This window comes from Leptosomus discolor, chromosome Z (assembly GCF_034619465.1).
Source record: "Leptosomus discolor isolate bLepDis1 chromosome Z, bLepDis1.hap2, whole genome shotgun sequence".
Lineage (NCBI taxonomy): Eukaryota > Metazoa > Chordata > Aves > Leptosomiformes > Leptosomidae > Leptosomus > Leptosomus discolor.
Window position 1 is genome coordinate 38,436,594 of NC_141419.1, and position 27,642 is coordinate 38,464,235.

Sequence of the window (27,642 nt, forward strand, 5' to 3'; positions counted from 1 at the left end):
CCTCCCCTCTGGGGAGAAGGCTTGACATGCTGCGTGCTCAGTGAGGGGGAGCAAAGGTCCACTGAATTGTCAACCCAATTTTATGCTATTCAGATTTTCCAGGATACACACCACCCCTTTCAAACAAAATCAAGTGTATGTCAGAGCATGAAACTTACTGTGCGGCACAAGATAATTATTGATCATGTAAAACTGTAAAAGATCACTGTGACATACATCTAATTTTAGCATTATGTACATGCATGCATCTACATGGTCAAATAAATTTTGTGCCCAACATGTTCATTTCTTCATTCACTGTTTTGGATTTGCACGGTATCATTCAGAAGGCTTTCAGAAGACACAGGGAAGTAGCTCTTCTGGTGAATCTTAAGTAATTTAAAAATTAAAAAGGTGGAAGCTTCTATTCCTGCTTTGAAAGAGCTTCCCCCGCCTGCCCTGGCCGCCCCAACCCCCCAATGTTCTTAATTGCATGTGGTACTTGTAGATCTTATTGCTTTTAAAAGATTATATTGTGCAGACTTTAAAGAGGGCTACATGACATGCTTGAGACAGCAAAATTTCGTTTGACTAAGTAGCACTATCCTAAGTCCAGCAAGAATGGTTTTAAATATATTTTAATACATATTTCCATTTGCTACATAAAATATTTTTAAAACTAGTTCATTAGAAAGGGTTTTCCATTCCATTTTCATCCTAAAGAAGTAATTCATTTTAATAAATGAAAGAAAGTACAGTTCTCTAATCTTTGCTAATCAAATACCACAAATGTATGTGCTGTATTTCAAAGATCGAATCAGGTATTCATAAAGTAATTCATTACACAAGCAAAGCATAGAGGAGATTGTGACAAATACAGATGTAATTGTGTGGGTTTCTAAGATGTGATTAGCAAATCAACTAAGTAACAGTCAAAAATTGATACGAAGGGAAAAAACAGCGCAGATTTGAAGGGGGGGGTATGTTTATGCAAAGCTAATCTGTCAAGTGTAATAAAGCAGCTTGAATAAAATTTAAGCTGAAAATCCACTGAAGCTCCCCATTTCAGGGAGGAAAAGCTATTAAAAGGAAATGAAGGTCACCCTCCCAGTTTATTTCACCTAATTGACTGCCAATAGCTTACCACAGGCAAACTGACTGCAGATCTGCAATTGAGAAACTGATGAAAGGAGAGTTTTCAAGCTGAGGCTCATTCTTTTAATCCTCCCTCTGCTATTTTTTTTCCTTTCCATCTCCAGTTGGGATGTAATTTTAAGCACAGATGGATTAACTGGTTCCATTGTGTGTAGACGTCATTGGACTATGGCACTGTTAATCCGTACAGCAGCAAGTCTAATTATCATTACAAAGTGTCTGAGAGAACTATAAAGACCAGCAGGGCATCTTCTCACAAGCAATTAACATAAATTGATAAATGAGTAATTTGAATCCGCTCAAGGCGCTCACATATGAATAAAATCAGAAAGGACAGGTTCTTGTTTCGGCTACTTCTTTCACTTAGTCTGGAAGGGCAGAAAACATGAGAAATACTCTAGACTTAGTGGCAGGGGAAATGAACTCATGCAGTGGAAGGAATGTATGGTTCAGAAAGTTCATGAACACAAAGCAAACAACTTGTGATTGACAACCAGTCACAAGCAAGTAGTATTAACTTATTTCAGCATATTTAGAAGCACATACTTGGTGAAAGGCTATTAGAACACTGTGTCAGACAATTAATACCGCTTCAAAAGCAAGTGAAGCTTCTTTTCAGCAGCTTGCTAATTTAAAATTCATGAAAGACTCACAAGAAAGGGAAAGAAAGAAGAATGAATAATTGTACAGGCTCCAAGAACTCAAGTGTCACAAAAAGCGTGAGGCAAAGGTAACTAGATCAACTGACATACAATACCTACAAATAAACAAGTGACTCTCCTAATCATTATATTTCTTGCAGGAAAAGTGTTGTTACGCGCGGCGTTGCTGCACAAAATGATGTTCTGACAAAGCAAGCTATTAACTTTATCCCTGCTAAAATCTGTGTGAAACAAGGCAAACACTTGAGCAGCACTGGGCATCAAAATAGTGTTAGATATCAAAACATTAAGCTTATTGTTAAAATAGCAAAGCAGTAAGATATGAAAGCAAGTTATACACACTGTAGGAGGTAGACCTGGAAGGCCACGTACCCCGATGATGGCATTCAGTTCAGCCATGGTCACTTGTTTGGCACGCTCTACAGCTTGGGCCACTTGCTGCTGATGCTATTAAAAGAAAAAGGGATATGGGGAGGAATTTGTGTTAAGGTATTGACCACACCAGATCAAACCAGGATCACAAACACCTAAATAACCGGTTTGTCTGCAGAAGACCAGGCTACCAATTGCAAGACATCTTATGCAGGTAAAAGGTAACAGCGCCCTATTTCTCACCTGCCCAAAAGCAAACAAGAGCCCTGAAGGCAGCCACCTCACCTCTTCCCCCATGCACTTCAATATTAATTTTCTGGTAAATGAATAATCAGTTTCTAATTGACCTGACAGGACGATAATGTCAACTTCACACTGGTGTCAATTTTAACATTTATGTACTCTGTGCCCACACAGGAAAACCTACTGAAATTTTTAACACGGAAAAGCAGTGCTTCGCTGAACTCAACAAGAATTACAAATACTCTTTGTAAACTATAGAGTTGGAGAAGACATCCAAAATAACAGGCTTCAAAAAGCATGTGCCCACAATATGCTACAATCACAGTCATTCAGACCAGATGCAGGTTTGTAACCTTAAACACTGTTTTGCATCGAGCTAACTACTCACCTTTTACACTAAAATTTGATACAAATTAGGTAGACAAGATAAGCATGCTTATTTCACTAGATTCACATTTGACAACTGAATATCAAATAAGCAATCATCATGATTAGAAATGAAAGCATTTTCTTGCATTGGTAATATTTCAGACTCCCACTCTCCTCAGGCAATGAATGAGGCTGAGCTATTGTCATTAGTTTGAACTCATATTTGTTAGACCAAATTAGCAGGGGGTTTGCACACTTCAGCTATAACAGATGTTCCTTACACTTGTGTATTGCGATAAAATTAACATCTTAAAACTAGCTAATTTGCAAACAGAAAAGCAACATAATTGCACTTTAACAGCTGAACAGTTTTACTTACTTCCTGAGACAAAAATGGGATGACTTGTGCACAAATTGTATTCAATCTCTTGGCGATTTCTGTCTATAGAAGAAAAGTATTTCGATTAAAACTGTGTTTTATGTTTGTTGCCACATATTAACTAGTGTACAAAATTATATTAAGTTCATATTGTGAAGAAAGTAACAAAAATATACATCTTAATAATATTGCAGATATAAATAGTTAATATATAAGCCCAGATCAGGGCAGAGATTTAGCTAGCACTCTAGGACATCTGCCATGTCTAAAGCACCTAATCTGTATACATGTTTAGGCACAAATCTGGTCCTTGTACATAGCTCATTAACAAGTAAAGCATTTTTGAAATCCATTAAGTCCAAGTTAAAGCCTTTTAAAAAGTAGATTTATTATTACTTAAATTATCAAGCAGCATAACATGAAAGTGACAGACACAGCATAACATGAAAGTGACAGGCATGGAAGAAAAATGTTTCTTCCATGATCAATTTTACCTGTTGGCAAAACCAAAATTAGTTTTGCCAACAGAAACACACCATCAGGAGTACAATACAAATACCAGAACAGAAGCAATGCAGAATGGAGACGAAAGGTACAGATTTCTAAAACAGACATATTGAGAGAGAATTAAAATAATGCAGACAAAAAAAACCCATCAGATCAGAAAATGTGACTGTCAATAACAGCAAATTACTGAAACCATTAGTAACAGAGGAAGAAGGCTAGGAACCAGCAGAGAACAGAATAATTCTTCACTGAAAGCAGCAGGATGAAGTGTTTGAGTGTCACTTTTCAACAGCTTTATGTATCTCGCACTTTCGGCCTGTCAACTTGAACTCAGGATTTTGGTTGGGATACAGGGATCTTTTTCTCTCATTACTCAGTCTTGTACTTACAGCTTTTTCAGGCCTATACATCTGCCCACCACTCAGAACCACCATTATAAATAACCCTTAAGGTACTTGCACAACTACAGTTTTCCTTAAAAACATCTCCTGCAGTCACTGTAGCGTAGTAGTACAAAACCAAAATTAGCATCCAGATGTGAACACAGTCTACATACAAGACACTCTGAACCGCTCTGGTCAGTCTCTGTCTTATCATTGATCCACACAGATATTTCTTGGGAGGTTTGGTTTGTTTTAAGACAAAAGAAACAAGAGGTCCCTGCTGAGAATTGCTAGGCCTTCCATGAAATGACAGGCATAAACTTGAGCAAAGAAACTCTTTCAAAGAAGTCAGATGAAAACATTGCTAACTCATCTGTCGAGCCTCTTCCTAAGCCTTCCTCCCAATCATCCTGACATTTTCAGGAAGACACTATAATTTGCTGACCCAAGCAGTAATTAGGACACAAACAGAAGATTTGGAATCCAAATGCAACCGGCAAGGTTTAACACCTCTTTCCCCACCTCTGACAGACACAGAAAATACTTGATAGCACTGAGATTTGTAAAACACCACATTTCTCTGACCTAAGCTGAAGTACTCCACCTGACCAAAGTCTGGTATTTGACACATCCACTATAAAGTTTTGTGGAGACAAGAGTCTCCAAAGCAGCTCTGGGATGTTTTTTCCCTAGGACAAAAAGGTTCCTTTGAATAAGGGCAATGAAGCGACAGTTGTTTTACAGAAAACTTTTCTCCCCCTGCAGCAAGGAAACCAGATCTCTATTCTCAATAGAAACAGCTACCATTTCACATAGTGACACAGCAGTCTGTTTCTGGTTTGTTTGGGCCACAACCATGCAATATCCATCATTCTGTGTGTGGCCTTCGGTACTGGTACTACATACATACTAGCAAAGGCAATACAAGGAATTTACCAGCTTAACTATTGTCAGTTATAAGACTTAACTATTGTTAAGTTATAAATATGAAAATAACAATCAAATCTGTTGGTGCTTTCGGTGTCTGATAACAAGTAAAAAAACCCAACATGATTGTGAGATAAGATTGTGTACTAAAGGGCATTTTCCCACATATCTAGTATGTCTCTCCAGAAAGCAAGGTATGTCAGCTATGGAAAGAAAGTCTGCTACACAGCAATCTGGTTGGCTGATGTTTAGCTAAGATGTTTAGGGTCCAAGAATTTAATTGCCCTAGACCAATGGGATTACCTTTGTTTTCAGGATGGAAGCCAGGATGAATCACACCAGGTGATAACGGGAAAGAAAAAAAGTAAAATAAGAAACTCATTTGGTTTCTACTGAAAAGTTCTTGGGCCTATACAGCCTACACAAAAGTCTCCATATTCTGCAATACTGAGATAAGTATCTTCACTGTAGCTGTAATTAAAAAATATTTTCGGCAGAGTCCATAAAATATGCAAGTTGCCCACATTATTGGGTTTTCCTGCACAAGTCCCAAGTATCTGAGCTTCACTGTAATAACACAGCATACAGGATGACACACAGTAAGACAAAAGAATGCAACGTTACGTTATAATTTCCAGTCCCAACATGGTTCAATTATTTTAATTTTCTTTTATTTATTTTCTAAAAAAGTGGGCATAATCAACTTCCCCACTTTCCCACTCAATCTTACCCTAAAATTATTGTCTCAGTACTGTCATACCTGACTTAACATCAGAATTGAAAAAAAAAAAATAAATGTATCCTTCTGAGTTAGTCTTTACCAAAGCAGGGCATCATTGATGACCATATATGAACAGCATCCTTAATATTCATCCACAGTGCTGGGTAAACTTAAATGTACATGTATAAGATTATGGTAATAAGGTAAGTTTTTGTTGAGACTTCTTGCTGCTGTTACAAGTACCAGTTAAGACACATTTACACTGAAAGAAAACTGAAAAGGCTATTCTATACTTCATAACAAAAGTCTGCTTACATTTACAAGGCAGTTTGCTTACTAGTGCTATTTCCCACACACAATTAAATAAAGTACTTAAAATTATTTATCCACTATACTTCTTGCATCTCGGGTTTGCTGCCCTCAAATGTTTAGTAAAAACTATTCGTATTCAAATAAGTTTAAAATTATTTTTTTCTCTAATGATTTTGTGAAAGTTAGGCTTTAATGCACAAATCACCTAATCTTGCTTATCAGCAGTTGCAAGCAGTTGTTCTTAGAACTGAGAAAAAGTAACTTCATTAATTTAAATATAAATCTAGCTGTTCAAAAGGCAATGTGCGTTCACCTTTCAAGGTGAGTATACATGCATGTGTGTGTGTATATATATTCCTTACTGAAAGCAAAAACCTTTTTTGAAGGAGTCTAGGAAAACTTTGCTAATCAAGACTAGACATCAGTAATTGGTAATTGGCATTAGAGTAAGCTATATATTCCAGATTTAGGGCTCATGCATTTGAAAGTCTTAAAAGAAAGGTACTTATCAGTTACTTCTGGAGGCCTTCCAACATAACATAGCTATTATCTAACTGCTGATCTTGAGACATATAGGGCAGTCAGAAGAATGAGTAAACAAAGAAAATTTTGCAGAAAGCTGCTAGAGCGTAGACAAACATGACTAATTGCCCATGTTCATTGGCTCCTTGGTAAAGCAGACTGTAGAAGCCTGCATCTCTCATGAAAGCCCTCATAGCTCTATGGCAGCTCTTAGCAAAGCATCTGAAGTGCCCTTAATTGTTTGTGTTCTTAATGCAGAGCCTCTTGAATACATTCATTTTTAATAGAGGACTTGAGTGTGGGGCCCATCAAAGACTGACAAAACTACACCATTCACTGGTTCTTGCTGTTGTAATGATTGTCTTTTGATTTATTTGCAAATGACAAGCTTGTCAGACCCCTGACTGAAGTGCTACCCTCCTTTCTGAAGTATCATTAAAAATTAACATGAAGGAATTCAGCTGCATTTCGTAAAATTAAGTTGAGCTGACAGATTTTTTTCTTCACTCAAGTAAGTTTTTTGCCTCTGTTCCATCTAATTAAGGACTTAAATGTTTTGACCTAACCATTGCCAAACTCAAGTGTTTGTACTTAAGTTTGTCTCTTGCTAAAGTGAATTCTCAATATAATGACAATGAACAAAGCAGCCAGAATAGTTACTATATATATTAATTTAAATCAGTCATTTTACTAAGCAATTAAGAGAGAGCTTGTACATACAATTGTAACTTTTTTCCTTCTGCAATGTTAAAAAAAAACTATTGAAGTGTTTTCCTTTACAAGAGTCTATTTCAGATCATTTTGCATTTTGACAGCCCGTACATTCCAAAACATCATGTAAGATATCATATTTAAATCAACATGATTTCTTAAACAACTACAGATTTTTGCACTGGAATGAAAAGAAGGAAGTATAATACAAGTACCCAAACTCTTTTTTCTCACCACACCTAACATCCATGAGTATTTTATTGGTAATGCTGGAAGGCCCTAGCCTATGAGAGCCACCACTCACTTCTAAGAAAAGAATGCAACCTTCCTCTGAGGGGAATTAGTTAATCACCTTTCAGCTTCAGAGGTTACAACAATAATAATTTTGGGTTTGCTCCAATCAGTGTCAACAATACATGTCCCAGTAGCGACTTCAGCTATAGCATCCATGGTGACAAAATTAAGTCTTACAACATGTGATTTTTAACAATCAGTTGTACTGTGACAACTGCTCTTTTATTAGTGCTAAGAATCCTCAAAGCTGTGCAGACCTACCTTCACAAAACAATGCTTAGCTAAAAATGCCCATTGTATGGCAGAAGCTTGTTACTCTTTCTAGCAAACTGCACTTCCTATATCACAAAGTTAGATCAGTATTTGAAAGCACTCTATCACCACTTCTTAAGGACAGGCTTATGTCTTCTCATTTAATATATTTTTACTTACTTTAGTTACTTCAACCCAATTTTGAGAATCACATTTGTCGTTAGATTGGGAAGAATATAGCTTAGGAACAACACGATTAAAAGCAAAGGAAGAAAACCCAAAGTTTTGGTGATACCAAAAAAAACCCATGTCCTAATCCTTTCCTTTAAAGCAAAAGAATCAAATAATCAGCCTTTAATGCACAGAAAATAATATACTGTCAAATCACATTCACAAAAGCTTTAGAAGGTAATTCTTAAGTACTCTGACTCCACCTAAACTTCCAACACGTTGAAAGCCAAGTACAACACCGAACTCCTTCTGGAAGAACAAAATGGACTTCCTACCATTTACAGCATGTAACACAGTAATCCACTAGGGAGTAAAGGTCAGTGTTGCACTTTTGGTTGTTACTGAATCATTTGAGATTATCCATGGTAGGGATGAGAAGAAAATCGAAGGCTATGAGAATGCTGCAAATGGCTTGACCTCAGACCAATTTTCATCTCCATCTGTCTAACAGACGTGTGGATAAAAGCCCTTTTTATGGGACATGCTTGACCATTTTTTTTAATCCTGGTTGCAAGCCAGAAATCAAATACTACATTTCAGAAGTCCTTGCGTAAGAAACTGCGTGTGCATATTATAGGCTTGAGCTGAATCTTAGCACCCATTTAGTATTCTCATTCTTCCAGCAGAATCATTGAAACAAGCAGTATACCTCAGCGATGTAGCCTTTATTCTTTTTACGACTGAGATCTTCAAAGACAATAAAAAGCACACATATACACAGAGCAATTACAAAAAAGAAACATTTCACTGTGCTTAGCTGCTTGTATGCTTTGTTAGAACTTTGCTACAGAAAGACTCACGTACTTCCAAAAAATTTTGCTAAGAACTCGGTGGGGGTGAGGGGATGTCAGAGGTATAATTAAATCTCAAAACTTAAATATTCGAAAGCCTCAAATGATTAAGGCTAGCATTCTATGAACTTTGCTGTTCATGAGTTATTGAATCCACATTGAGCACTGAGATACGCATATATTATTAATGCCCTTTTATTTAAAACTAATACACTACAATCTGTTTTGGCAATGGCTGCAAAAGGGGGAAAAAAATAAAGGCAACATGCCATTTAAAAGTTTAGGCCCCCATAGTATATCAATGTCAAACAACAGCGTGTCAAGCAAAGATTCAATTCAGGTAAGTGCCACTGCCAGATTTTCTTGTTCCCAGACGTGCTTTAAGATTATTTTATTGCTTAAAATTTAATTTGTTCCAACTTGCATCTCCATGACAACATTGGCTAACCCTGCAAATCATTTGGGTAATTGGATATCTTATCTTTCTATTGCTCTCAAATCAAATGATTCTGCTAGAACCGCAGCAGCCAATCAAATTTACAGGCCTCCTGAGTAATAGACTCGCACAAGTAGCCACATTCATCTCCCCTTTACCGCTGTATTAACCACCCTGCGACAAACTGTGGAAGTTGGCCTTCAAGCTCTACTTTAAATTATAAACACTGTCATTACTAATATTCTCACCAATAGGAGGGGGTGGGAAGATTTATTCTCAACAGATACTTGAAATTCAATCTGACAAGCAGCAATGGGTAGATTCATTTCAGCGACAGGAACAATCTCTGTATTTTGGGCATAAACTGTCAGTTTAACATGATGAATCACTAACAAATACAGCTTTTCCTCTGCCCCACATTTGTACTATTCATTTTAATTGCGAGGTCAGCCACCCACAAGATGATGGTATCAAAACTCCAGAAGACTGGCATGAAAAATCTTTAGCTATGAAGAAACCAAAACACCACCATATTGCAAGTGGGAGTGGGGAGAGGAAGAAATAACAGAAATATTAACAGAATAAAACCTCAAAATTACAAAGCCACAGAATGCTAGATAGTTTCCAAAGTGAAATTAGTATTTTTTTTTAATTCAGTACCAAAACTACATTTATCTGAATCCTCTTAGATGTCAGTTTAAATTACAGAAAGGTCATGTTAATTCAAACATAAGCTACATATGTTGCACAAGCCAATGGCTACACTTGCCAAACATCTACTACAGGTTTGGACTTAGTTCAACTGTAAAATGAAGTGACTGGATATATTTCAGATGTCTAATTTTAATGCTTTCTATAATAATAGAGAGAGGCTGCTGTGTAGCTGTCAATGAATCACTGTACACAACTGCCCACCCCATTTGCAGCTGTAAATCCTGCTGAACCCAAGCCAACTGGCAACAAAGCAGCTGTTGTCAGGATGTTAAAGTGCTCCTTTCACACATCTTCACTATGTCAAGACTATTCTTAAACTTGGCTAAACAGGACAGTTATCACATTTCTCCTTTAATCCAACTTTAGCCCATCTTGTTCAAGCACTCGCAACTACAAAAGGTGTGCTTATCCAAATTTTAGTTCCACAGCTTAGTCTCCATGCCTAAGACAACCTCCAATACATATGGAAGCATTTAAACCTCTGAAGTAAGCACACAGCTTTATTTTACTTCCAAGTTTTTTCCAGCACACACAGTTCCCACTTTTGTTTAGATTCCATGAGATGCTGAGCAAGTCAGAGGCTGACTCCAATCCAGAAGAGGCCTTGCCACCTTTGCTTCCAGAGACACACTTTCTTCAAACCATGCTGGAGACATTTGGACTTTCATCTAACTAGTCAAGCAGAAAACATTACTATAGGAGGAGGAAAAGGGCCAGCTTAGTAGACCACCACATCAGTGAGTTGAACAGGCTCACTGGGGGCATCCATCAGGTAGCAGAGGAGCCCAAACTACCAGAACAAAGATGGGAACGAGGTTTTTGGGGGAAACAATAAGCTCTCAGATGACCTTCCCTCTTCCCACAGGACTGCACTTTCACATGCTCTTATGGTGCTCTAGAAGAAGCATGGTCTCCAAAATTGTCCAGCATGTTTTGCATTATTACTCTCAAGAACATTAAGAGCTAATCAACTCTGGACAACTGAGCAATATTACACTATACATGGACAAGGAGGAGACAAAAAGAATGGAAAAAGAAAGGTAGCATAAAAAAAACCCAGAGTATCTGGAACTGCTACATCCCTATCAGAAAAGAACCCTGTTGGCTTTTCATTTAGTTTAGGACATTATTTTAAAACTACTTCCTATTTTGCTCCCACTCCCACGAGCCACATCCAAATTTCTGCATACATCCTTGCAGCACTTGCCACACCGAGCCACTTTATTGCGTTGTCAATAGGAAGTTAGAGCTCTTGCATAGCTGGAGAAATGCCTAGAACGACACAGTTTCTAAAAATTGCAGCATAAAATTCCTCAACATATAAGTTTACAGTATGCAGGTCAATAACAGAACTCCCAGTCAGGATTCAGTCCTTATCAACACCCAAGTAAGAATATAATGGTAGTAGCATCTGGATTTAACTAGAACAATAAGCATGCCATCTGACAAAAAAGAATACACATTAAGACAAGGGCCTGAAACACAAGCAAAAAATTCAACATAATACAGGCACCAGAACTTTAGAAATAACCACCAAATTAAACTTACCAAGTCACATGCACTTTTCTATCTTCAACGTAATTTTACCATTTCACAATACTTCGTGTATTCACAGCTCAGTTTCAAAAATTTGTCAAGTCAGAGAAACAATTTAAGACCTTAAAAAGGTGTTTATATCATTGCTTCAGGTGCCATCAGGTGACTCACTACTGAATAACAAGTTAATAGGACTCAAAACTCTTGTTAGCAATAGCATAATGACCCACCACACAGGATTCGCAAGGAAGGTGAAAATAATGGAGATTTTCACTACATGGGAAAAAGGTTTGGAAATCTTTCAGCAAAACTTTAGGAACACGTCAGTAAGTTTCTTCCCCATTTTATTAATTTTTTTATATATATATTTGGTTGCTTACTGTCCAAAAAGAAACTAATTTGATTGAGACTGACAGTCACTGCAGATTTTATAATCATTGGGACAGGAAGGAAGAATGAAAAAGCCAGTAAGACTTCAGGAAAGCAAATGCCAACTGGGAAGATCAGCTTTACAGGACCTGTTCCTGAGGAGGGAGACAAAATGGCATTATGGAGAGCTGACATTTTCTTTATGAAATAATATTAAAGACATGAATGACAGGTAATACATCTGAGAATGGAAAAGGAAGGGACAGAGGGAAAAGAGGAGAGAGGGAATTGTGCTAAGATACTAAATCCCATACTCTTAACTAACCTCATAGAAACAGGGAAGCATATAGGAAGTGGAAGTTAGGTCAGGTGAGGCGGTATGAACATACAAAAACAAGCACATTCTTGCAACTATGTGCCACTAGTAAGCAACAGCTAAAGTAAAGCTACTGCTTTACAGGTTGCGATACTCAGACGAGGACAAAAAAATATGGCTCAATCCCCTCAATTAGAAAAGGAAAGAAAGGTCAAGGGACACCAATAAGGTCAGAAGGTCTATAGTTTTTTGCATCTGTCTTAACTATACAAGAATCATTAGCAACCACATAATTAATATAAGTTCAACACTGGAGTTTAAATGGGAAAGGAACAGATCAGACTGTTCCCAAGTAAAACATCTTCAAATTGACTAGGGCTGAATAAGCAAGGACAAGCGAATGCTGAACCAGTTAGTGGACACCTTGCAGATCCTGCAAATATCAAGTGGATAGGAAGCTATGAAAGGACAGTGTCAACAGACAAAACAGCAAATGAAGGAGCAAAGTCACTCCAGCTTGATCACTATTCCTTAAATTTGGGGGATTAAAAAGCCTCTTATCCATAAACATCTAGGTCAAAAAGGGATATAAATCACAAGTCAGAAGTATTTATCAGAAGTAAACAACATCAGAATTATTCAATGACCAAAAAGATAGAGTAATTATGGCTAAAAGGCAGATGATAACATCTTCGCTAGGAACTTGACAGTCATAGCACTATTAGGAGCAACACAGACAGCACAGCTAAAACTTTCATGGGAACAAGTACAAAACTTTTACGATTAAACCATGTATGAATACATCCTTCTCTTTTGCAAATTAGAAGTTTTGCGTGCATGATAGGTCCAGTACTTTTCAGTATTTCCCACTAACAAGCATAAAGATCTCTTCATTTGCCCTAATCCTTAATTTGCAGAGAACCTCAAACTGAGAAAGACAGAATATCCTGTAGAATAGTTTCAGAACTCACTTTGCAGTGAATAGAAAAATAGACTACAAAGGAAAAGAAGGATAGGGATAAATAGGGATAAAGGGCAATAGCATGCCTAGACAGCAACATAAAGGAAAAAGAAATAATGGGCCAGGAAAGAATCTCTTGGTCACAGCGGATCAGAAGTTGAACGTAAGTCAATAGCATCCTGTTGCAAAAAAGGCTGTCACCACAGTAAGCTGTACGCTAAGTAAACCTTCTATGCTACTCAGCATGGCATTTCCTCCCCTGGAGTACTCCACTTATTTCGGGCAGTGTACTTCAGCTGGGCAACAACATTCACAGAATGAACATTAGACTGCAGAGGTATACAAAATGGTTCTGGAAGGCAGGGGAAGAAAATGCATAGTAAAGAGGTGAAGCTGCAATAGAAGAAACTGAAGTAGTAACTAGACAAGCATTTAAACAGCGAGGTCATAAAAGCACTCTGCTACCTAGAGAGCTTGCAAGTCACCGCTGCCATTAAGTCGTTGCTAACAGGTAGTACAAGCACCCTATCAGCAATGACACTGGTATAGCTGATCCTGCTAGGACACAACGAGACATGAGGTCCTTTATAGTGCTGTGATTCTACAGTTCATATTTCAGTTAAAAAAAAAGATAAAACAACCTAAGAGCTTCCCATAGGTCTTGTTAATTAAAGATTTGGTGTTCGCTTAACTCTCAATTTATGTCGATCATTTGAGGCCACAGACAGCTAGCAGTCTGCAAAGTAACAGCTGGAAACCTTATAACCAGTTACAAAACCCCAGAAATTCAGAATGACTTTACACCCAAACTCACACATGAAGAACAGCAATAAACATTTCAGCTTTTTTTTTTAAAAAAAAAAAAAAAGAAAAAAACAACAACAAAAAAACCACAACACAAACCTTTGGTTTTTGTAAATGGAAATGGAAACTGTTGTGGAAATACCGCAGAAGAATGATCTATTAGTTATTTTCTCCCAAGAAATTTCGGGGTTTTCATTCCCTCCCCCCAGGGATCTAATTCAAACTTCTACATTTTAAAAAGCTGAGGTCATCATGGCATGAAGCAGAGAGCACAGCAATTCAGGGGGTTTAGAACACTTACAACCAATTTCACAAATAGGCAGGTTTCCACAAATCATAAAACCCATCCAGTTTCACATATCCTTTCCTTTTCCTGACCTAACAAAAGCAGGTTTCCTTATAGACTTAATACCTAATAGAGATGCAGCTGAACAACCATACCCATTCTTGCTCCTCTTCTCCAAAACTGAAAGCTATCTTTTTGGTTTTGCTTGCTAATCCACAGAAGCCTTTAAAATGACACAAATAGAGGCGACAGCATTTTGTTCTCTAAATCAATTTTATCCTCAGCCATCAACTAGATGTTCCAGCACAGAGAAAGAACAGTCCTTCCCTTCTAATTCAAAAATCCATACTACCATTGCCCTTGCAAACTGCTAAACAAGCAGTATCGGCAATTCACTTGTGTTCTGTAATATATTTACTGCAAATCCCAATGGCTTGCCTCCTAATGCAGTTTTCTATTGTGTCTGTTCTTGTCAATACACTGACTGGTCACCTTACAAGTAAGTTGCTTTGACCGACTGTTTACACAAACATCAAAAAAGCTTCAAGAAGAGTAAAGAAAGACTGAATTGAAAAAAAGAACATCTATGTTGCTAGGTGAGGGGGGGGGGGGGGGGGAATAAATCAGAACAACAACAAAAACCCCCACCCTACACCAAAACACAAATTAACGTCAGTTTTCTGTTTTGTTATCACATAGCCAAAAAGGCTAGTTAGCTCTTCAGATCACATAAGTACAAAATATTTCCAGATAACCAGCCCTCCCACAAAGGTTACACAACACCTCTCAAAGAACTTTAATCTGTAATTTAATCGTCTGTGCTAATTTGTTCATATATCTGAAGAACCTAAAGGTGAGAGCAACTCCGCTGATCCACAATTAGAGATTAGACTCTTCTTAAACACTGTGCAATTTATCTTTAGCCACAGAATACTTTTATCATTATAAAAAGGTCAGGGAAACTTAGCAAACTCATTAGTTTCCTGAACTGTTTTTGCCACACTAGACCGTATATAACAACTAGGCTTACTAAAATAATACTCAACACTGACAAACTTAAAACACTACCACCCTATGAAATAATGCTCTAAACCTTTTTCTGTTGCATTTTCACTTAAACATACTGTGATTATGGTTTCCAGCATGAGAACTCAACATTGTTTCCATTTGTTTATATGAATCTTAACAGAGCAACAGGGCAGGCTGTTTTTTTTAAGTACCAGAAGAAGTGCATCACTAAGCCTTCTTATTTAAAAAGGACAACCTCAGGAAATAACTGATTTTTAAACTTAGTCAGATTTAAACTAGAGTTCAGTTAAGAGTAAATTCAATTTTAGCAAGCTCTAATCTACTCTTCAATCATCTCCAACACTATGCCGTAAACAGGTCACTGGTGGAGTTTCATAGAGGCCTTTACTGCAATCTGGTTTATGAATATGTTCAGCAGTGCAGCCTGGAAAAGATAGCAAGTAGTGAGTAAGAAAGCTTGCTCCATAGAAGAATTCATTCAAAGCAAAAACAATGGCTAAAGAACTACAAAAAGACCTTAAAAGTCTAAGTAGGCAAGGAAAAGAATTATATATAAACAAAATTTACACACACTGGGAGTACTCCTAGCCTCAAAGTAAAATGATAGCTCCTGAGCTTATCATCATTCATGAGCACGAACTCAAATGTGAAAGGTGACTCCAGCAGTTCAGTATTTCATGGCAGCCAAAAGAGAAATCAGATATTGGGAAATTTACTAAAGGGGAAAAAAAAAAACAACACACGCATGAGAAAAAAGAACATCCAGAAAACAGGATTTTGTGATAATACAGATCTCTGGTTCACCTGCATCCTGGGAACCGCATGTAGCTCTAGTCCCTTCATTTCAACAGGCTAAGTTAAAAATGAAAAAGGTTGAGGGAAAAGCAAGAAAGATTATCAAAGCAAGCTACACAACTGTGTAGGCAGAGACTGCCCAACCTGAAAAGAAGTCAATGCAGATGGGTTACAACAGAGATAGAAAATTTTGAGTGCATCAAAAAAGCAGCTAGGCGGCAATGACTTGTCTTTTTCAAGAACTAGGAGCCATCAAATAAAGACAGTGGAAACCATGTTCAAAGCAAAGATTGGGTTTTGTCCTGCACCTGTGACAACCTCCTCCCCACACCAGCACAGCCAGGGTGGAAACACACTAGGAAGCAGTTTTGCAAAAGAGCGCGTGGGTGTCCTGGAGGACAAGTTGAATATGCATTAGCCCCATGCCCTTCTGTTGATGAAGCTTACATCTCATACTAGGATGCAACAGTATGATTGTAACCAGCTGGCTGATTAAAATTAATTCTTCCCCTTTCTGTTCCCCCTCTTTGGCAAGAAGGAAGATGCTGCCAAACTGGAGTAAGTCTCTAACTGTCACCAGTAAGACGATCAGGTAATCAGAGCACATAACATATCAGGAAGAAGTTAGATTTAATATCAAGAAGCGGAGATCTGATTGCTGAAATAAGTGATTATGGAGAAGACTAAGCCAGATTCTTCTCAGAGGTGCACAGTAGAACAACAAAAGGCAGGCAATGGTCACTGGAAAGCGCTGCCCAGAGATGTCACACAAGATTACCTCCACAAAGTACTTAAGATGGAATTTTGATACATGCAAAAGCACAGGTTTCAAGTTCAGGTTGAACACAGGACCAACTTGCAAGTACTTCAAGAGCCATGGCCTGCCAGTAATAAGGACTGATCTGTTAAACTGGCTGTTTTGACAATACATGCTGAAAAAATCAGGATCCTCCATGTCAGTTGCTGGTTTTCCCCCTTTCCAAAAGGAAATAATGAGTAACTAGTACTGTTGAAATAGCTACATTCAGAGTCCAACTAAGAAGTGCAATGCAAAAGACAAAAATAGTAGTGTTTGACATAATTGCCATTAGATATCCCTAAATCTTACCTCAAGTGGAAAGATAATCTCATTAGTTCTACTCAAAACTGTTGTAATTTTAAAAATAATAGTACTGTGCAGTCTTCTGATAAGCACCAGTTAATGTAGAATTGTTTTTAAAGGCTTTTACTGTATGCCATTGGTGACCTACTATTAAACCTAGAAGATCCTATCTTCCATTTTGCACAGGAGACAAAATGCAATTTTACCACTTTGCCACAAACACTTAAATGCTGGAGTAAGGTGCAAGGAAAGGCAATTCAAATGCTCAGCTTGATTTGGTATAACAACTAGCAGAAGGAGGAAAAGCGTTAAGCTTCAGCTTCTTCCCCAGAACCTGTTGCGACAAAAGGGTATTGTACATTCACAAAGCATTTTCACTCTTACTCTTCTCCCTGCTCCCAAAAATACCAGCACCTTTTTTTTTTCTTTGGCCCACTTGAACCAATCCATAAAGTATATCAACTGACATTTGGCAACATAAGTTCCAGCAATGCAAGAGAAGTTTAACAACGTAGCTGGTAGGAATGCGTTTGATCAGGTAGTATTTAACATATGTACAGTGTTTACCCTGTGACATACTTTCGGATTAAGTTGTATCAGGAGTTGACATAATAGATGTTATCTGACAATATGGTTATCTAAAAGCCACATGGAGACATATTTCACACAGTGCCCTGCATCTGTCAGATAACTCCTTTACAATAATGCTGGCCTCGAGCATGAATGTGGTTTGAAAGCTGAGGTCTAGTCTTTCCTCTGTGTTCAAACTGGCAACTCTAGCTGTGGTTGAAATTGCTGCACTGGTGATAGAACTCCACTAATTTAGAAACCAAATATTTGTAGACTAAGTACAATTTTTTGAGTGAAAAATATTATTTCCCAATCAACCTTAACCATTTTCTCTTTTAAATAAAAACAGGTTTTGCATGTGCTATGCGGCAGTGCCAACTGCAAATGCTCTTGAAACACTCAGTGCACACCACCAAAACCTTAAGGATTTATGAAGTTTTTCATTCAAATAATTAAAATGCAAGGAAAAAAAAAAGAAAAAAATTAATTTATCTTTAAATCCCTTTCAACAGCACAGCCATCCTACTCAGGAGCTGTAGAGAGCTAACTAAGCTCCTTAATTCCCTTCTATTTAACCCACTCCTGAAGACTGATGTTCTAATGAGATATCAGTAGAAGATTCTGTCCTTTGCCGTAAAGCATTAAAAATTATTCCACAAAACAGTCCAGGCTAAACCAGACATTTACAACTGGTTACCATAATGCAGTTTGTGAGTTTGTATACTCTTCTACAAGAGGCAAAGTACTGGATGACAGGTCTGCCTTCAGGTAGGTCACAGAGATCACAATAACCCACCCAAATTGAAGAGAAACCCACATACTGTAGTAGTTTATATAGTCTGTCAGCTGGTTCAGCAGTGATGAATTTTTCTTTCTTTGGCTGCCTGCCACTGAACAAAAGCTAATCTTGCACCTAAACAATCTAAGCATTAAACACACAGGAAGTCTTATCTTCTGACTTTTGACATAAAATGACAGACAGAGCTGGTGAAAATAAAGAGTTGCTGCCCTGATAGCCAAGGGCAGCAACCCTTTAAGTACAGCAGAATTTTTAACACCCAACCAACTCTACATCTTAGCACTAGCAGTTGATGCATTTGCTTTGCCAGCCATGGATATCACAGTGGGGAAAATCTGACTTGGACAGTGTAACACAGAAGAGAAACTTAAGACCACACCAAAGGTCCTTATTTATTCCGTCTTCTTGACAGATACAAAACCAGTATCTGAACCAAGCACATCTATCCTAAACAAATCCTCAGGTGCTTGTTTCTGTTTCAGGTATGCAAAACTTAGCCACAGTAACTATTCACTTTAAAATTATTTCTCTGTAAACAGTATAAGAATCCACACAGAACATCCTCTTAAGAACTAATCTTGGAAATTCTTAAAGAAAAAAAATATAAAAAACCCCTCACAGAAACAAGACAAAAAAAAAACCTAAACCCACAAACCAGCCACAAATATGGCAAAAAGATTATTTCCTGACCACTGTTCAGCCAGCAGGATGAAATGCAGCAGCACCACCTCAATTTAAGCACACAGTTATGCAATTAAAGACTACAAAGTGCTAAAGCTAAAGTTGTGAAGAAGTCTTACTGTGGCCCCTTCTGGACTCAAATGCAACATATTCAAGTAGAAAGCTACTCGTGTATGGAAAGTTCACCTCAAGTCTGTTTATAGCAACATTCAAGTCCTGACTAACTTTGTTTTAGTCAAATTATAATAGATTACCAAATTATATGAAGAAGGAACAGCTGATGCAACTGTATCAGTGCAAGAAGTCAATCAACCCTTTCACATGCAAACTGCAACTACTTCATTTTATGGAAGTGACTCTACCTTAACAGTGATGTACACACCACACTGCATAAAGAAACACTGCTGCAGTGTAGGTTTTGTTTTTTTTTCCTCTTTCTCCAAACAGCAGCCCAAGCACTCTGAAAGGCTTCACACAGAGCGAGTGCAACATCCACATAGGAGAGAGGCCTTAAAACGTTAAAGCTTGTTCACTGGAAAGTTTCCCCATCACTGCATTTTTCAGTAACAAAGATGTTGTCAGAAATGACAATTTTTTGTGTCCCCTGATGATGCCTTGCTAGCATTTGGTTATAAGCCATAAAGCAGGAATAATTTCAGCCTGTCAGGAGTCTAGCTAATGCCCAGTTTCCCCCTAGAGAGAATTCCTGTCAAATGTAATGAGAGCTCCAAGGGCCCTCTCTACAACATAATGAGCACTTAGGCCATGCTGGTGATCAGCCAGCAAAAAGCATCAATTTGAGCCTGGCTACTCCCTTGGGGCTAGACGTCACCGGTTTTAATAAGAATTATGATTACTATCTGCCAAAAGCCTCCTCAGAACTTATCATCAGTGGTGAAAATTCAGAAGAATGCCACTGGTAGATTTTTCTTTGTTTCCTGTAATTTAAGACCACCTACATACTGAGCTGTAACACCATTTGGCACTCTCATCGCAGGCATCTAAATCAAGAGTCTTTAACACAAAGCTGCTACTTTTATCGGAAATTGGAATTACTTAGCATGTAAAAGCATAGTATCCGAGTCTCATGTCAAGGGAAATGTATTTATGCCTTCAAAACCTTATTCGTTTCTTAATGGCATACACAGAGTAAGTGTGCTCTACTCTCCCCAGCTAGAACCAACATGGTCTGTCATAAATCTCAAAAGCTTCTGAAATATCACTGCCTACTGGGTGTGTAGTTATAGTTGCCACGCATACAGAACATTAAACTCTTGCATTATACAGATGTTAAGGTCAAAGCAGAAACCTCAGTTCTGACACTTTAATCTTGTGGACTTAAATGATTTTACCTGAAGTTAATTCCTAGTACATTTACTGAAGTTACATGTTCTTTTCAAAGACCTTCTGAAAACAACATCCATATCGCACCAAATGAGGCTGTTATATGGATGCTGGCTTCCTTACAGTGTGCCAGAAAGTTGTTTAGGAGAAGAAAAAAAAAATCCAAGAAAGAAGTCTCCAAATCACAAATCCTACAAAAGTCACCTCACACAAAACACAAGACTAATGCAGCTATGGTACAGAACGAAGTCAAACACTACTCTAGTTATTCTGTCTAGATATTCAGTGAATTACTTTTCAAAAAAAAAGGTTGTCATAATATTTCTTCTTTTACCAGCATTTTAGATCCAAAGAAGTGTACCTCTAAAAACCACAAGAATACTTATCCAGCTCTGCAGACAGAATTATCATGGAATTGCAATACCACCTTATCAAATACAATATTTTTAGAGGAAAACAAAACCAAACAATCGAAGAGTTCAGAGTTACAAAAGCAAACTTCAACTCTGCAATTCACTTGCTTGATGAAACTCTTTGAATATACTGAAGATCCGAAGCCTGAACTAATCAATTTCTCCACTGTGCCCTAGCCGGTCAGCCATGCTCTTTAATTTAATGAAACAAGAGTTTTAGATGAAATAGCACATAGACATCAAGAAAGAATTGTATTGTTGCACTTTGAAATGTGTCCAACTGTGCAACTTCATCTAATGATAATTTTGTTTAAGAGGCCATCGATTTCTGAAAGACTTATTGTACCAGCATCTTGATGAAAAAGTGAATGTCAGCATATCTACAGAATACTTACACCCTGCCATTAATGCTTTATTTGGCAGACAATGACTACTCAATTGAGGGTCCTCTGGGCTGAGCAATCATTTAGCTTTTCTTCTCTTATGAGGTCCTTAGTGCCTTGTTCCAGCTCAATACCCTTTTTATTCACCATTATAGTGGCCATAAGTGTGAATTTTATGGGAACTTGCAAACTCATAGTCATAGCTAGAGCTTTCCAAGTCACTAATCTTTTCATACCTTTAAATGGCAAGGATTTGAGCAACTATCACTACATATGCTACACATGCATAAGACCAGTTCTACATATCACAGGCTCTAACACTAACACAATAAAACCATGTAAAGCACTGAATTATATTTTTGAAACCGCAGACACAAGACTTTTATTTTTGCCAATGTCTTTCAGTACCAATACCAAGAAAGCCTTGTTGCTCAACCTAATTTATACCTCATCTGACAGCAGGTAGGCAAAGGTTCGCTAATCATGGCTACAAATCAGCCTATTGATTCAGACACATGATACAGTCATCCAAACATAAAAGAACAGCTACCTTTTAAATGCACTAGACAGACTGCAGATTTCGTGGTTTAGAAAACAAAATGCCTTACCTGTTTGTGCATTTCAATGTTTAATCCATACGACATTTCATAATACTGCAAATAAAGGAGCATATATTATTTTCTTACGCTGGCTTACATTTTATTAGGAGATATTTACCGAAATAAAGAAAAACCAAATATGCTTACCATCACATAGTGCCTCTGCATTTCTGTCTTTTCGCTTGCCAGTTTCTCACATTCCAATTTAAGGCTACAAAACAGATCACACTTTAATGTAACTTATGTCATTTGTTTTGACACCTACCCACTTTATTTGTATTTTGACAGAAGCAGCTAATTAAAAAAAAAATCATAAACTAACACACAAATACAGAAAGATTAAATTTATACTTTAAATACAAAGGCTGAACAGGAAATTTAGAAGGTATTTCATGGCTACTGTGTAAGACCCAAACTGCCTCTGAAACCCAAACATACAGAATCTTCATGCTTTGACAAAGAGCTGCTATGAAGTGATACAACTTTTTGAGCTAGGACAGTATCTGAATTTCTCCAAAGTATTTCTCTGTAATAAAACAGAGGTATTACTTTGTATACAACGCTTAGTAAATTACTTCCAAGTAACACCACTCACGTTTACAATTACAACTGGAGTATGTCTACAATTTCTAACCTTAAGTACGTTCTAGCTAATGTTACCTTGCCCACAGCTTGAAAATCAGTAACTTTGACTATCATTTACTAGTTAGTTCGTTTTCTGTTTTTTTTTTTTTCATAAACGAAAAGAAGTTGCATTTGGCACTTGTATACCTCATCACTAATGCTATAATTCTGATTACTTTCACTGAGTGCACATGGCTCAGCATTCCTTTTGTACTCTGGCAAAGTATTTTTTAATTTTTTTTTTTTAATGACACTAGTAAGCATCCTAGGGAACAGTTTGTCCATAAGCCAGCATTTTTTCCTTATGGTTGCGACACTGAAAGTTTATAGTTTGCAATGCATTTCTAAAGTAATAAATGGCTTAAACAAGCTAACGATTTCCCATAACTACAGGATCACAGGTAAGAAAGAGGAAGCCTAATCAAAACCAAGCGATTTCTAACCGGGAAACCTGAAAAGCTTTTATTCCTATCCAGATCTTGCAGGTTTAGGTAAGTATAAATTAAGGAAGGTTAATGACCCTTAACCCCAATTGCCCTCTGCACGAAAAAACCCATACCCTAAATCTCTGTGGGGACTTCAGCAGCAAGCACAAACACAAGAACGTTTGACAGACTGCACAGCAATCAGAAACGTGTGCCACGGCTTCAGCTGATTCACGTCAACTTTGTGCTAGTACTCCAGTACTTATGTGCTTTAACAATCCTTCTTGGGTCTTTAAGCACCGCATGCTGGCATTTTATTAATCTTTGCATTAACACCACACACAAATGAGCAAACATGAGAATTAGCCTCCTTAATGCTCTGTGCCACAGAATTAGCGCAGGTCTTCTCTCAATATACTTAAAAAAAATCCTCCACCTAAGGATCCCTAACAATTTTAATTTACTTCATTTTAGTTTTTAAAGCATACAAGCGCCGAACCGCTCCCGCTTCGACATCACCTCCCTTCCGCAGTTGCCCGGGCAGCACATCGGCAGGATGGACCCGCGCAGAGCAGGTCTGCCTCCCTCAAGCGCCCCGTCCCCCGGGGCACACCCCGCCACCGCCGGGCACCGGAGGTCCCCGCGTCGCCCCTCGCCGAACCGGCCGGGGCCCGCGGCGGGGCTCAGCCGCGACGCCGCACGCCACCGCCTGGCCGCGGCCGTTCAGTGCAGCCCCCCGGGCCCGGCCGGGGACGGGGCAACGACCCCCGGCCGGCCCCGAGGCGTCCCGCCAGCGCTCACCTGTGGTACTGCGCTTGGAGGAACTGGAACTCCTCCTTGATGCGGTCCAGCGACTCCGGGATGGTGAATTTGAAAGGCTGGCCCGCAGCCTGGTGCGGGGTCTGGCGCGGCGGCGGCCGGCACGGAAGAGAGAGGCACGTTCAGACACGGCGCGGCCGCCCCACGGCGAGAGCGGGCGGCGCGGCCCGCCGGGACGGAGGCAAGGAGGCAGAGCCCGGCCCGTCCCGCCCGCTCCCGCCCCGGGGCGCTGCGCACTTGTTACCCACCTTCCCGTCCCTCATCTGCTGGGGGCGAGGCTAACCGGGCTCTGGGAGCCGCTCCGGCCCCGACCCACCCGCTCCTGCCGCCGCCGTCTACACGAAAGCGGGGCGTGCCGGCTCCTCCCCGCCGACCCCCGCCACGGGGGCACGGCCAGCCCCAGCCCAGGCGCCGCGCTCGGCGGGGAGAGAGATGCTACGGGACACCCGCCGTCATTCCCAAGGCAAATAAGTTGTCCAGGAAACAGAGGGGGTCGGGGGAGGGGAGGGGGCGCGTCTCCTCCCCGGCCGCGCCGGCAGGCAGGATGCGCCACTCCTCCCAGAAGGGGACAAACTTGGGAGGGCGCCCGCCCGCCCTCAGCCGGGCGGGGGAGCCCCGCCGGGGCAGCGCCGGCAGCGGGGCACCGCCCGGGACCTCCCAGCCCCAGCTCCCGCTCCCCGGCCGATCCCGCACCCCCACGCCCGCGGAGCAGCGGCCCAGCCCGTACTTACGGGGTGCCGGCTCTGGGGGAACATGGCTGCGGCCGCGGCGGGGCTCCCTCGCAGCGGGGTTCTTCGCGGCGAGCCCCCCGCCCTAACACCCGGGGCGCCGAGGGGGCTGGAGCGGTGACAGCCGCCGGCCGCCTTCCCTCCGCCGCCGCGGGCGAGAGCGGCGCGAGGTGCCGCTCAGTGCCGCTGCCGCAGGGACATCCTCCGGCCGCGGCGTCCTTTGTTGCTGTTGTTCCAGGGAGGGCTCGGGGTGCGCGAGGCAGGCGGACGGGCAGTGCTCGGGAAGGTGACCGCCGCCCGGCGATCCTTCGGCGGCGCCCCGGCTGGCGGGCGGCGCCCACAGCGCCCGGGCGGGACGGGACGGGACCCGACGGGCCGCGGCCGCCCCGCCGCTCGAGTGGGTAATCCACCTCTCGGGCTCGCAAGTTGCCGATGCAATTGTAAGGCCGGAAACCCCGGGTGGAGGCGACTCCTCTCCCGACTGCTGCCTCTTGTCAAGAGGGGAAAATCCAGCCGGAGGAAGCGGAACGTGGTGTCAGCGGCGGGACCGTCGCAAGCCGGAGGGGCGAGAGAAAGTCTCCAGGGAGGGCCGCGCTGCTCCCGGGCGTCGACGGAGGGGCCAGGTCATCGGCAAGACACAGAGCGATGAACAAGGGAGGAAGGCGACAGAAGGAATAAAGGGGCGGGGGGGGGGGGGGGGGTGTCTCTGCACAGCCGGCCCTGATCGGAGCAGCTCCAGTAGCACATGCACGAAACGCAGGAGGGCAGAGGAGGGGGAACCACACGCGCAGCACAGACTCTTCCGTTTAGTTACAGAGAGGTCCTTAGGACAAAAGAAAAACAAAACGCCTCAAAATGACCGCTGGCCCGTCCAGCCAAGCCGCCTCCTCCGCCGGTGAAAAATAAAATAAAGAAAAAAAAAGTAAAAAAAAAACAAACAAACAAAAAAAAAAACCAAAAGCGTCCGTATCAGGGCTAAATCAGACGGGAAGCTCCTTCGTGCAACGGCACCACTACAGCCTCCTCCGGGCGGGCGCGCATCGCGGAGCTGAGCGTCTCACCAGAGCCCCCCGAGCACGGAACATCGCGGCGGCGGTATCCTCATCCTCCCCGTCCTCCGCGCTGCCCCACCGCTCCTCGCCGACCCGGGATAAAGTTCTTCCCGGCAGAAAAATCCGGCCTCAAGCGGCCGGAAGCGCCACGGGCCTCCTTTCCTCCTTTCCCCCTCCCTCCCTCCCTCCCTCCCCTCCGCGCCGGCCGCGGGGAAGGGGCAGCGCGGCGGCCCCGCGGGAGGCGCTAGGCGGGACGGGGTGCGCGGCCGCGGCCGAGCGGGACGCGCCGTGCTCGCCCGCGCCGCTTACATTAGCACGCGGTTTCACACTCCGCGAGCTAACCAGCCTCCCGGCCCCGCCCACCCCGCCGCGCGGCGGGGGCCGCCGCCGCCGCCGGCCAATCGCCGACCCCGATACCAACGTGGGGCCGTGATGCGCCCCGGCTCCGCGGACCAATGGCGAGAGCCCGAGTCCCACCGCCTCTCAGCCTTTCGCTGGGAACCGTTTCTGGCCGACCGGCAGGAGCGCTCCGAGCGGGCCAATAGGAGGGCGCGAAGCTCGCAGAGCCGCGGGGAGGAGCGGAAGGTCGGTGGGAAGGAGAGTGGAGAGTCTGAGCTGTCAATCAAAGTAACGTGGGACTCGCGGGCGGGCGTGGAGGGGCGGAGCGGTGGGGCTGTTTCCAGCGTGCGCGCGAGGCATGCGCATCGACTTCGCCTGGGACTGCGGCTGCGGGGCGGTGCGGAGCCGGGCGGCGCGGGGCGGCGTGGTACTGCAGCCCGCTCCGCTTCGCCGGGCGTTCGGCGTGTTGTTCAAAGGTGGCCCCGAGCGGTCTGTGCCGTACGGCGCTGGGGGCAGGGAGCGGCCTGGCTGTGCGCTTTCAGCCCGGCGGAGGGGCTCCGCGGAGCGGGCGGCTCAGCCGCCGTCGGGGAAGCCTCTCCGTGCGATGCGTGGGTGTGCCGGCGGGTGTTCGCGGCGCGCAGAGCTGCGCCCGCCGTCCCTTGCAATCCGCTGCAGGGCTGCCCAAGCTGGCCGGGGCTGCGGCCGTGTGGCGGGGCCGGCCCGGCAGCCGGGCCAAAGCCCTCGGGGAAAAGGCTCAGCCTTCCTGACCCGAGGCATCTGCTTTGTTACTCAGGCCGGCGGGTACAGCACCTTTCCCCGTCCCCTTTAGGTAGTGGTAGCGATACGTGTTGAGGCGCCCGCTGACGATGCTCTCAGCTACACAGACGATCCTGTAAAGAAGAATAAAACCTCACGCTTGTGTGCATCACTCAAATATACTAACTGAAGTGTTGGTTAGAGTGACCTTCTGATCAGATGGAATTTGTCCTTTGGGGAAAACTGGCGGTTTTTTATAAGCGGGATCTGCTAGAGGAAAGCTGTCAAGAACTTCGCTATTGTAAATGGTTTACAGGCCCACTTGAGGTAGGTGAGGGTCAAACACCACAGACACTGTGTGTGACCACTGAGATGACAAATGGTGACACAGCTTGCAGTGGGAAGTAAACTTCAAAACGCACCCTCTATTAACAACCATGTTACTCGTAGCAGAATTACACAATGAGGTGTGGCATACTGGTACCTTCGGACTAAAAACGATGCCTTAAGACTTACTTATGCTGTTAGTATACCTGTGTACTGCCTAAAAAGAGACCTTAAAACGTTGTATCACGTAATTTAAAACAGTAAGGGTAATTTTATAATTTCCATTTTCTTACAAATCTCCTTTAATGTTTACTAGATACACTTATTTAGAATTGTATTATGCTTCATCTCATATCCTAAAGAAAGAGCAGTTTATGTTTGAAATTTGATGTGTCACAATATTGAGGTACAGCTTTACTCATTCAGAGTGCTGATTTCCATTGTACATTATCCCCAGTTTTACACAGAAACAATCGAAGGAAAAGACAACGAAACTCCCTCAGTCTTATGAAGTGAAGTTTGGATTTCATTCCGGGACTACAGAGTTTTGACAGTGAAAAGAGTTGCATGTGTATGCCTCTGTGTGTGTGTCTGTGTGCATGTGTATGTGCACGTGTGTGCTGTA

At 41.7% G+C, this 27,642-nt stretch overlaps 1 protein-coding gene across 11 annotated transcripts in view; it reads right to left on the reverse strand.

Moving 5' to 3' along the window:
- Window positions 1-24,570, reverse strand: part of LOC104351430 (transducin-like enhancer protein 1) — a 71,340-nt gene extending 46,770 nt beyond the window's left edge. For 8 of the 11 annotated variants that reach the window (XM_086479304.1, XM_086479301.1, XM_086479306.1 and 5 more), the window contains exons 1-6: window positions 24,547-24,570; window positions 23,798-23,898; window positions 22,095-22,158; window positions 21,957-22,001; window positions 3,160-3,222; window positions 2,169-2,243 (exon numbers count right to left, since the gene is read on the reverse strand). In XM_086479304.1, coding sequence (XP_086335430.1) covers window positions 2,169-2,243; window positions 3,160-3,222; window positions 21,957-22,001; window positions 22,095-22,158; window positions 23,798-23,898; window positions 24,547-24,570 — 372 coding nt within the window. Of the gene's footprint in view, window positions 1-2,138; window positions 2,244-3,159; window positions 3,223-21,956; window positions 22,002-22,094; window positions 22,159-23,797; window positions 23,899-24,546 lie in introns of all 11 variants that reach the window. The other 3 variants (XM_086479298.1, XM_086479296.1, XM_086479295.1) reach the window with 1 other exon arrangement.
- Window positions 24,571-27,642: the final 3,072 nt, after the last annotated feature.